General features: G+C 39.0%; 1 protein-coding gene across 2 annotated transcripts; it reads left to right on the forward strand.

Moving 5' to 3' along the window:
* The first annotated feature begins 3,512 nt into the window (after positions 1-3,512).
* Positions 3,513-9,243, forward strand: LOC145899318 (organic cation transporter protein-like). Of its 2 annotated transcripts, none has more exons than XM_082988063.1 (13): positions 3,513-3,730; positions 3,836-3,870; positions 4,240-4,374; positions 4,867-4,970; positions 5,324-5,478; positions 5,938-6,106; positions 6,319-6,442; positions 6,597-6,703; positions 7,044-7,176; positions 7,260-7,341; positions 7,641-7,823; positions 8,233-8,365; positions 8,642-9,243. In XM_082988063.1, the coding sequence occupies exons 1-13, from the start codon at positions 3,565-3,567 to the stop codon at positions 8,757-8,759; spliced, it is 1,644 nt and encodes a 547-aa protein (XP_082844189.1). In that variant the 5' UTR covers positions 3,513-3,564; the 3' UTR covers positions 8,760-9,243. The 2 variants fall into 2 exon arrangements, with proteins under 2 accessions (XP_082844189.1, XP_082844190.1); XM_082988064.1 differs by having other exon boundaries at positions 3,513-3,727.
* Positions 9,244-12,131: the final 2,888 nt, after the last annotated feature.

The following is a 12,131-nucleotide window of genomic DNA, read 5'->3' on the forward strand; positions in this document are numbered from 1 at the left end:
TATTTAGCTTGGATTTAAAACATATGAACTAAAAGCAATAAGCTTAAACTGGGAGCGCCACTATGTGACCAGGTTGTGACCACCTAGTGTGTGTTATAACTATAATTTGGATAACAGGTACATGCCAATCAAACAACGAAGACATTTTAACATTAACCAAATACAACTGAATCAAATAAGTAAAGAGGTAATACTATTTTTTTACAAAGCCACCAACAATATTACAAAATTTTAAATTTAAGTCGTCTTCTATTCGAGTTCATGTCCGTTTGGGAAAGTGGTTTCCAACCTGTTTGTGGTCACGGACGCGTTTAAAAATTCATCGGAACCCCACGTTAATTTACCTAGAAGTATTGTAACGAATGTCCGTCATGGCTCATTAGTGAAAAGGGGCTCGCACGCAAACCCTATCAGATATCAGCCCTCAACCCACAAATAGTTTAACACTCTTCGACCGTGACTAGCAAAGTCATTTGGGATTCTTTTGCACAAGAGTTTCATTTTCATTTGAGAAACGGTGCCTATTTGTACGTCAATGAAATACAGAACCCTGTAAAGTACTGTTTTGTGTGTTAAAAGCGTTTCGTTTTTATTTTCAGGGTGAATGTATTTGAGCTGAATTTACATTGTTACGTTGTTGCTTATTTTCTTCTCTTTTTTTATTCACAAAATGTTTATTTTTCATATTAGTTTGGGTCGCGAGCGGAACACTTGATATTATATTTTTGAACGGTTGTCAGGCCGCGTGTACTGTTTATTGTACCTAATTGAACACCTATTTTGAGTCTTCGTATATTTGTAGCTAACTGTTTTTTTTTAAATAAACAGACTGATCTGCAGCGAGCCAGGACTTTAGGAATGTAGGAAGTAGATTCTTCAAGCAATGCAAGTTTGTGGATTCAATTGAAAAAAATTCAGCCATACTGTCGATAAGGGGCACTACAGAGGTAGTCAACATATTACAATGGATTAATCGCGAAACTTGGATACATTTTCTGCCTATTGGGTGGTTTGGTGGGTATTTTTTTGATGCTACGATCCTATGCCGTGCAGGCAAACTTTTGCAAAGAAGGGCATTGTTCAACTTAAGCCGCACAGGTAAAGCAATCCAACTGGAAAAGCCAAAGCTAAGATACAGCTAAATGACATGACATGTTTAAGATATGTCAAGTAGCAGCATCCTGGCTTTGGCATTTTCAGAAGGAAATTTGTTCGAACGCAACCTGCTAAGCCTGTAAATCGAATGAAGACGTCGCGGTTTAGTGTTTAGGCTCAAACCGACTTTAAAACTTCAAAAACTTCAAGAAATCGACCCAGTAATTACTAGTTGCACAGTGTTGGGGTCATTTGTCTTTAGTTAGGTTTTCTGTTATGTCAGAGTTAATATAACATAAGTCCTACACTTGCGCAAGTGACAAAGAGCGAGCGTGTAGCTGAATTGGCGAGTTACCACTGAACGAGCGAACAACAACAAAAGTTTATTTTGAATTTAAAACTAAACCAAATTTCTTTACCGTTTAATCAGCTCGACTAGGCTATTTTTGAAACTTTTCTCAAATACTGCGTATCCACCCGTGCACGCATGGATAAACTTCTGCTTGTGGGTGGGTGACCGAAGTTACAGCTTTGCGTTAATTAATAAAATTTATATGAGCAAAAAAGCCATATTAATCATTTAGACCACAAAGTGGAAATCTGTGTGCCTGCTAGTGTAAAAGTTAGCACAGTGGCACAGTCAACAGCTGCACTGACGAGACCTTATAGGTCGAAAAAGTGTGTACACCCTGACTGCAGCTTTCAACAGATAAAATTTATTTGGAGGGCGAAAACGCGATGTGTAGTCTTTACTGCCCAGTTTAAAGCCAGTATTTCCAAACCCGAATACTATCAAGTGTAACTCGGGGAACCACCTCCATTCCATCAAAATAATCACGCCACAAATGAGTGCAGTATCATCTCCAAACCTTCTTTTGGTCGCATTTGTGCACCGCACCGTGTAGAAGTCTATGATTCATAAATAGGGATGCACCGAAAGTTCGGTTTGCCGAATTTATTCAGCCGAAACTAAGGTTTTCATGATTATTCAGTTTTGGTCGAACATTTTTGCAAAATTCGGCCGAAACCGAAACTTTTTATAGCACGCAACGCGAATACGCAAAGTACAGTATGGAATGAATCATTGTTCCAAGTGTACGAATGTGTTCGTTTTATTTGTTTTTTGTGACAGAAATGATGACATTCAACTTTAAGCATTCGGTACAGCCGTCGAGGGTATTCTTTAAGAGCCGATAAAAGGCTGTATGATAGGATTAGATTCAATCCAACACACGTTTTGTTTAAATTTATTGCGTTTAAAGACATGGATACCAAAAATTAGTTTCGGTTTATTCGGCCGAATAAAAAAAAATGCTGTTTCGGTGCATCACTATTCATAAATAATTTCAAATGTTTAATGTATAGGTTAGTTTTTCAGCGCCGAACATTATGTCAAACATTTATGCGTACCATCCGGATGCCTGCATATGGGGCTGTAATGATAATTACGCTATACCTGGACTCTGTCCACGATAGATAGCTTTATGTTAAACGTTAGAATAGTTAAGTTTTGTAAAAAGTTATAGTATTTTGCCTATACCTTGCACTGTGTGTCCAAAATTTAAATTTGTGGTTACTATTGCAAGAAGTAACCCTTTAATAAATCTTTTAAACAACTTTCTGTACTTGACACAAGCTTTTAAAGGCGGTGTGAGGCAATTGTCAACACGATCAAAGCATGCAGTAGCAATGAAGACAGGGGTGATCAAGTGTCGAACAGATGACAAAAGAGATGATCGAGTGTCCAACAACGTTCGGCAGTAAATTATTTATTTCTTAACCGCCAAAGGGCTGTAGTTCAGCGCTTACCAGAAATCGGTCACTTATTGACAACCCGAATATTGACTATGAGGCCCGGCCACTGGCGTGTTAAACACACAGAGTTCAGTGCAGTAAAGTTAGGTCTGGAAAGAACTCAGACATTGTCAATACTGCTGACCGTAAGTAGACAAATGCAGTGGACTGCCATGTTTTGATGACGAAACCTTTTTCTCGTAACAGACGAGCTAAGTAACGGTCGAAAGTCCTTTATAAGCAACATTGCTTTGCAACCGGTCACGCTTATCATGGCTTGCCTTCCGTAGTTGGCTGTCACCGGAGTTAAATTAGACTTCAACCAGATGTTTGCCGTATTCCAAGCACTGACAGGGACGACTGTTACCTTTTTGTGCTTGTGGTCTTGTTTAGTGCGAACGTTAAGTCAAGTAAGCGATGTGTAAGACCGTTTCTCCAGGTGTGTGGGAATCAAGAATAGTAAATTTACGATCGTGAACTTGAAACAAAAAAGCGGCGCAGGCTGCTGGACGCGGAAACGCCGATGACAATGTCCGGTTTAGAAAGAGATAAGCGTTCTACAGCAATTATCCGAGGCTGGAGTAAAAATAGCATTGTATTTTATGTCCCTGTGTTTCAGCTCAATTTTTGTCATATAGTCATTATTGGTAGTTCATCCACGTTGTCGGTGAAAACATGTCGTACGAAGAAGATTTGAAGGAAGTCGGCGGCTTTGGCAGCTTCCAACGCTGGCTTTGCTTCTACTTGGTCTTAAGCTCCATTCCAAATGGGTATTTGGTGCTCTGCATCGTATTTACCGGATTTAAACCTGACCATCGCTGCAAAAATGCGTCCACAGGTGGTAAGAATAATTTTTTTCGTTATTTTTATCATGCGAATATCACGTTTGTTTTAGTCCATCTGACGGTGTTGGCCTTATAAAACAATCCCTTGCTCTTGTTTGCAGATACGAATGGAACGGAATGGGCATTTTCAAGCAAGGTAGGTGTCATATAATGGTTTTGTAAAACTCTGCTTTACACCAATGATACACAAGGCTTTCACATCTTCCCCTGAAACTTTTATTATTATTGGAACTCGATTGTTGTTAACACAGTCTTCGATGGCACTCTGGCCTCAGCGAACTGTTTAAAATTAGCGAACCGAATGTTTAAAATGACAACCCGGCAAATATTGGTTCCATATTTTACTAATGAAAACCCTTCTTATAATTTTTGAACAGCAACGCCGGTCTCATATCATCATATATGCGCTTGATACCATACATAGGCCTATATAGAGACCTGTCCACAACCGCGTAAATCTTTTTCCATTTATGAGCCTTCACACAATAGACCTTTTAAATATTAGCCAACAGAACTCGAGGAATGCTATGAGGTGAATCAGACGATGGGGGAAGGAATGAACCAGACGTCTTTTGCTGTTCCTTGCACAAGCGGATGGGAATATGACATCGAACCTGGGCGCACAACCTTCGTCACGGAGGTACTGAATAACAGTTTATATATGTAAAATAACGTTTCATCTAGCAACAATAGTTGGCGATGTTTTATAGTTGACTCGGTTTAGGCAATTCCCCAATTGGACAGAATGTTAAAAAAGTACGACGCACAAGCAAAAGTCAGTTTTACATGCAATGCCTACAGAATCAAAACAAATCCCTATCAAATGCAAAATTACCAATAAAAGTGTAAAGCGACACATAAAGCGGTCTTGGGGTACATTTGGTCTAGATAGATCAAACGTTCCCAAATGGTGCATCGGGACGCAACGGTGTACTGCGTCGTAATCGCGTTGTTGGCTTTCGCAGGCTTACTTTTAAAGTTTTACTTAAATTATTTCCATGCAAAACTGCGTGGCCTTGCAATTATTTACAGTCAATAAAAATAGTTATGGTTTTGCGTTTGTACATCGTAATTTCTTAGTATTGGTGAAAATTTTCATAAAAATCCATTAATCTTTTCATTGTATTTTCAGTTTAACCTGGTGTGCGACCGATCATGGATCAGACCTTTAATCACATCCGTGCTAATGATGGGTGTCATGGTTGGGTCCGGACTAAGCGGGATCTTCGCTGACAGGTGTTTGCACTTTGCCTCACAAACGCCTGTTTAACGTCTGGCTCATTTTTGAATTAAATTTTAAATAGTTTAAAGGACTTTTTGTTTGTATTATGAATGTTCATCTGTAGTTGCAGAAGTAAAAGATTTCATCGAAAGACTGTTTCTGGCCTTTGCTTTGACTCCCTTGTGCAAAGTACTGCACACAATTTAAACACAACACGCATGCTGCTCCGTATACACGGATTGCTAGTGCAGCAGAAGACAAGCATCTAAGCTATATGTTGTTGTGTAAACCAATAATGAACTAAACAAACCTTCCAAACATCAAAGCTGCAACTAACCGCAAAATCCTGTTTTTTAAATATTTTCAGATATGGGAGGCGGCCTGTGTTCCTTTGGGGAACGCTTTTCATGTTCGTGTTCTTTGGTTTGTGCGGGGTCGCCCCATCAGCTGCTGTCTTTATTGTATTCGCATTCCTGGCCGGCGGGTTTAACCTCGTCAACTTTGCTACTGCCTTCGTTTTAGGTAAGATGACAACGGTCAGTTTTCACGCGTGGGTCGCAATTGGAAAGATGTCCCACCTGCCCCAATATATATTGGAAGATTTGTTTTGAAATTTGTATTTGTCAAGCAAAGCAAGCAAAATTGTGATAGGCCTACCAGCCAGTCGTTCGTAACTGCAACATTTTGTAGCCACATAAGCTTTATATCACATGAGCTTTCAATATGAGAGTTCGCACAGTGGAGCTGAGCTGCAGTTCGAATGTCAAAACGTGGATATCCTTCCCGGCATCCTATTCCATTAGTGACGCTTCCCATTGCTAAAAAATATTGTAAATAACAACAGTAATAATATTCAAATTACCAGGTTAAACCCTATTTTTATTTGCAGATTATGCAAATGATGTTAGTGCCATAACTGAGATGCTTGTTGTGAATTAAATAAAGTCCTCGTGTTCAGACCATGTTACAATATTTTTGCAGCTTCGGAAACGACACAAACGAGTAGCAGGGTCGTAACGGGCGTTCTCACTATCGGCGGTTTTGCGCTAGGCTACATGCTCATTCCACTCATCGCCTACTTCATACCCAACTGGAGACACCTGTACATTGTCAGCGCCTCCACGGGAATTCTCTTCACTCCGTTTTATTGGTAAGCAAAGTGTGAAGATATCACTACTAAACAAATTTGTCGAATTGTTTTCAAGTGGGTGGCTGCAGCGAGACTCCTTTATATCATCTTAAAACGTTAAAAGATTGTCACAATCTTAAAACCAACCACTACAGAAAATTGCATTGTTTCAACATACGCCGAATACTTCAATAAACAAAACAACTCACATTAAACGCTTGTATCGCGTATAGGTTGATTCCAGAGTCGCCACGTTGGCTTTACGTAAAAGGGAAGTCGGAAGAATACAATGCTTTGATGACGAAAATCGCAAAAGCAAACGGGAGCACCTTCACTAAGAGCGAAAGTTTGCTCGAGGTAATATCATGTTATTATCACTCACTTTGCTTTCGTATGGCAAAACACGTGTCTTGTTTGTCATTGTTGTAATGGTTAAAACACAACAGTTGCAGTTATTTGTTTTGAGATTTTGTGATGTATTCGTAGCTTAACTGCTCTACTTGGTTTGCAGAAATTTAAAAACGTAAACGTCACGACTACGAAGGTCCTTGAAGACGCGCTGAGATTTATCAAGCATGGAAGCTTCCGTTTTCGGTTTCTCAACATGTGTTTTACTTGGTGGGTTTTCATGACGTTTTGATTCGAAACCATTGTATGAGAAGAGTTGCTGGGTTGCGCAGGATCGACCAAGGTTCCTTTAGCTGAGCAATTTTATGTTGAGCTGTCTTGGCGGTTTAACGCTGCGATCTGAACAAACAGACTCCCTCATGCTGTACTGGAAAAGCTCAGTCATGCGAGAACAAATGGCTGGGAAATTTTTTACTTGTTTACCAGCGAATTTTTTTTACCAAGGAGTACTGCATTTTTATCACGCAAAAACGCCTTACAACCTCTGAAATGAACTCCCACGGCAGGTTTTTTTGACCTTTCTGATGGATGCTCTTCTCGTATTTTGTAGGTTCTCAAGCGCAGTGATCTACTACGGCCTGTCACTAAACACTTCCAATTTGGGAGGGAACGCATATCTTAACTGCTTCGTGGGAGCCTTCGTCGAAATCCCGGCCTACGCTATGGTGATTGTCACTCTTAACGTAAGTACTTCGCATCAGAAACCATTGATTGTGTCGAAAGCAGTTGTAACGTGTGTTGACCCTTTAAACACAAATTTGTTCAGAAATTCGGAAGGAAAAGCAGCGTCGTCGTGACCATCTTGGTATCGGGGATCACGTGCGGATTAGTGCCTTTTATGAACGAAGGTTTTACTTTACGTGTCTTGTAAAAATGTGGAGGTGGCGCCTGTGTTTGTTACCTTTAGCCACCATGGTGTTCAGTAATATGAACCCGAAACTCCTTGGGAAATCCGCATTAAAGATAAAGGTTTTATGTATGGACCCAAGGGGAGGTGCGTCCTACAGAGAAATATTTTTTTTGCAAAGATACGCTGCACCAAATGCAAAACTAACATATATGAAAAGAGGAAACGAAAAGACAGAAGCCTTATGGATACATATTTGTTTTCCCAGCTTAATAAAGTCGTTTATGTGTTTACCTGCAGTGAACAACACAGCCTCGATCGTATGTGCGATGATTGGAAAGTTCGCAATATCGGCAACTTTCGTTGTAATCTACATCTACGGCTCGGAGATTTTTCCCACGGTGGCGAGGAACAGTGCAGTCGGACTTCTTTCAATGTGCGCTAGGATCGGAGCGTTTATCGCCCCTTATCTAAACTATGCAGGTTGTACTCCTATGTGTGTGTGTGTCGAGTTAGGGAGTAGTTGTTTAATGGCATACGGATGAGGCCATATCAAAACGGCAATCACCATCACCATGAAAAGAATCTCATTATTATGATGGATTTTAAATGACACCTAATATAAGTTGTAATTTAATATATTTAGCCTTAATGCATTTCCATTATGTATTCCCTGTGTGTTGAAACAATAGACAAAGGCTCTTTTAACTGTTACACTCAGCAGTAGTTTCATCTTTGTTACGGAACGGTACACACGCTTGCCTGTTGAAATTTTTTTTCTATTTCTACACACCTTATATCGTCTCTTGATAGTAGAGAGGTTATACTGTACTCAATAGCGTTTGTGGCGCTGCATGTGTTTAGGTAATTAATAAAAGTATGTTATGTGCAGGCGAGGAGTTGTACTATCTTCCCTACATTACGATGTTTGGTCTTGCCACCATCTCAGCTTTACTCACCATGTTTCTCCCTGAAACCAACAACAAGCCCATGCCTGAGGAGCTGGAAGACATGCCCGTCTACAGGTGATTAAAATACAAATTAAACTTCAAAATATACATCGATGCTATGTTGAAAACGTAATGCCAGATAAAAAGAGTAACAAAGACCACATTTTGCTTGGATTATTGTGTGGTATTTTGCATAAGTCTAAGCTACATATATCATCGACCTTTTAAACTTTTTCCTGGCAAAGGGACCACATAAGCGTGTTTTGATTTGGCTGCACTTTATTGGTGCGGATCAAACCTAGCTGTAATTTGATGTAAGATTTCGCATCTTAACGGCGTTTTCTTATGAAGGTTGAATTGCTCTATTGGACGGTGTAACAAAAAAGACAAGGTCATCAGAAAGGATGAAGAAATGAAGGAAAACGACGTCAAAATTGCAAGTTGTGATGAAATGTTCACAACAGTTTAGATCATCGACTTAGAATATAAACACATATTGTGTTGTGTATAGGTTAATTACAGATATAGATTTAATTGCCTATTTTTCGAACTATTTTAACACATATTGTGATATAGCAAACACATGCGTCGTGTACAAAGCGACAAGATTTACATGATTTCTATGATGTGAATTCAGAGCATACGTTTGTACTTTTGTTTCAAGACCAAACAAAAATCGTCATAGCGTAGGCCTGCATCTGCAGTTTTGGTTAGATTGTTTTTGCGTCCGTATTCTTTCGGTGATAAACATGAGACTTTTTTATAGAATATACTATGCAACCTCTGTGTCAAGTGAAAGTTGATTGTGATTCCTCACTACCACTTTATATTTTCACTTGTATTCGTTTTTGTTTCATGAGCAATATTTTATCAAATTACTTGATGCAAAATGTTACATTTCGACTAACACTCTACAAATATTTTTATTGTAAATAAACATCTGACTTCAATACTAACACAGAAAGGTGAAATAAAAATATTTCCTCTTTGTTAATTTGGAAGGATGAGTGTCTCGGTTTGCAAGCATCACGTAGTTATTCCGTTCTGAGCGAGTTCTCCAAACCATGCTTACCTTTCTTGAACAACATGAACAACAGTTTTAACTGTTTTGTAATCAAACAAGGTTGTTAGTGTAAGATGGTGTAGAAATCCCATGAAGGGATTTATATTGAACGTTTTTGCAGAGCACAGCTCATGGTCGTACAACGATATATACGTGAAATAGTAGCCTTGTGCGCGACATTATTTGTTTAGTCCTTCATCTTACAACCATATATTTAAGACATTGTAGTTGAACAGAACAAACACTGCGCATACGAAGCCAAGAGCTAATATTAGTTAGTAAGCAGGAGACAGTAGTGCAAACTGTTTCCTATCAAGTCTCATAAGTACAGCTAGTGACTGACGACGAACTAGAACGGTTGAAACCGCACAGACAGTAAGATACAACCTGCCGTAAACTTAACACGAATGTTGAATGTAATAATTATGAACTACAAGAAGAGTTAAATTATTAAACGTGCCGTATCAGTCTTTAAGAAGAGTTAAATGCATGTCAATTGGGATTTGAACTCGCTCGTTACGCTCTGTTGGTCAATTCCTAATGATACGATGACGCGAGCTCGGTCGCACGTTCGCTCGCTCTCGCTACGTGCGCTAAGTACCTGTCCACAAAAACTATTACCTCGCGCTGTTACAGGCCGTGACCACGAAACTGCTGCTGCTCTGCACAAGATAATTTTTTTTTGAATTCAGAAACGTTACCTGTCAAAATATTAACGAAATGCAGAACTCTGCGAAGTACCTTCGTACTTGTGAAGTTCTTGGAATACTTGGGGTGAGTCATCTCTTCAACCCATTTGCGCTAAACCTACTATACTGTATTCTATTACTTTTAGTGTATTGTCTTGTGTTAGCTCTACGCCAACGAACAAAAAACGTAGAAGTAGCGTTAAGGACCGATTGCCACTAATTTCCTAAAAACAGGCAAAAGCGTTTTCATTTCTTCGTTCGGTCATGGGCTGGTTTAGATTCAAATATGTCGTTTGTTGAGCAATTGCTATTGGGAATACCGTTCAATGTACACAAAACCATTGGCTCTGACTCCAGCTCACCTATACGTCATTGTCTGTAGTAGTAAAGTGCGATTTAAATGCGAAAAGTGCCCGTTAACGTTACACGTGATTGTTTATGGTCGGAATGTTCCATTGCTATTTATTTCTAGTCTATCGGGTGGAAGATGTTTATATTTTAGAGAAGCGGTTGTCTTTAAAAACTTTTGACCAGTTGTCCTCATATTAATTTTGAAGGCAACCCAAACTGTGGTTGGAATTGTGATCATCGTTATCGCCTACGACATATCCATATCGTGGACAGTAGGTGCTTTGGTAAGTTTACGATAAGAGGTGTCTAAAAAATATACCTTTTATGAGGAAATAAATTTCTTATTTCAGATAATCGCCAATGGTGTGCTTGGAATTTATTGCGGAAAAAAGACTGCTTCGTCGTGTACGGTACGGCATAAAACATAATATTCAGTCTTGAATTAATTAAAAATATTGTATTTGTAAGCTTGCAATATCCTTTTATACCAACACTTTCTCGAGGAGTAAGAACACCTTTTTTGTACTTTAGTTCAACACACACATGGGTTTCTCCGTAGCTTGTTCCTTCGCTGCTGGTGTCGATGGTGTCTTGTCAGCAATGTCCCTTTATCATTACTGGACTTCTTATCAAAACGGACAAATGCCAGGGGTAAATCTTTTCAGTATGTTACATGAGCAAAGTAGTTCACAGTTTTAATGAACAATGCGAAAAAATTCCATTTTCAGTGTTGTCAAAAAAATCGCCCTAATTGTCAAATAAAGTGATTCTTAACCTGTATGCACTTTTAACACAACAAACTTTAGCCAATTTTTTCCCGGATGCCTGCTGTCTTTTTGTTACATTTTGGAACCAGTTTACGCTGACCATAGGGGCACGAAACACTGGTCTGTAGGCTAATCTATGGAACAAGACAAAAGGAGTGAATAACAACATTATTTTCGATTTTTTAACCTTTGTTGCATGGAAGCAAAAACTTCAACAACAATCAGAAATATTTCGTTTCTAGAGCCTAAACGACGCATTACTTGGGACGATACTTGCTTTTAGCACAGTTGGTCTGAGTATGTTCTTTCTGGCCAGGCTACGTCAGCAGCTGGGTTGGGTGCGTGTTGTGGTGGATGCTGCAACAAACAGGTGCACAAAATTTTCACGTTAGAGGAAGGATTTACGACCATAAGGAAGCGAACTGAGCGGAAAACAATAAATTTAATAATGATAATAATGAAGAGCCTTCAACTTTACTAGGATATATAAGGCGCTGCTAATTTTATCCACGGGCTTTTAATCTGGGAAACAGTCTGGGAAACTCTATCGAACTAAACAAAGAGTGCGTCAATGAAACTTTGTTATTAATATGAACTCTTGCCTTACATTTGTTCATTAGTTCGTTTGATTGAGCTTCATCAAAGTTTTTATCAACTCTAGAAATATAAGAACGAGATTCAGTAGTAATATCGTCAACAAATTTGTTTCCATCCACAAATATCGGCGGGCATCATTTTTCACTTTTCTATCCACGAATTTGAAAAAGGTTCAACTGTTAAGTGCTGAACTGAATTATTTAATTGTCAAAAATCTGTTAAAAACATGTGAATATTTCTTTATATCTTCAGCCGCTTCATCAACAGCAGTGTCAAAAGCAAAAGGACGTTGAAAACCAACCTATGGTTTACGTTGCACCTGCCAGTGTTCAAATTTCGGGTAAATATTGTTTAACAAAACTAGAAATGAATCG

This window comes from Ascidia mentula, chromosome 4, assembly GCF_947561715.1.
Source record: "Ascidia mentula chromosome 4, kaAscMent1.1, whole genome shotgun sequence".
NCBI classification, from domain to species: Eukaryota; Metazoa; Chordata; class Ascidiacea; order Phlebobranchia; family Ascidiidae; genus Ascidia; species Ascidia mentula.

What these genes read in the sequence shown, in the direction of transcription:
- LOC145899318 (XM_082988063.1), top strand. Translation starts at nt 3,565, where the DNA reads ATGTCGTACGAAGAAGATTTGAAGGAAGTCGGCGGCTTTGGCAGCTTC. An exon ending in GCACAACCTTCGTCACGGAG is followed by an intron (nt 4,375 to 4,866) that starts GTACTGAATAAC and finishes TTGTATTTTCAG; the next exon opens with TTTAACCTGGTGTGCGACCG. An exon ending in CTCAACATGTGTTTTACTTG is followed by an intron (nt 6,704 to 7,043) that starts GTGGGTTTTCAT and finishes CGTATTTTGTAG; the next exon opens with GTTCTCAAGCGCAGTGATCT.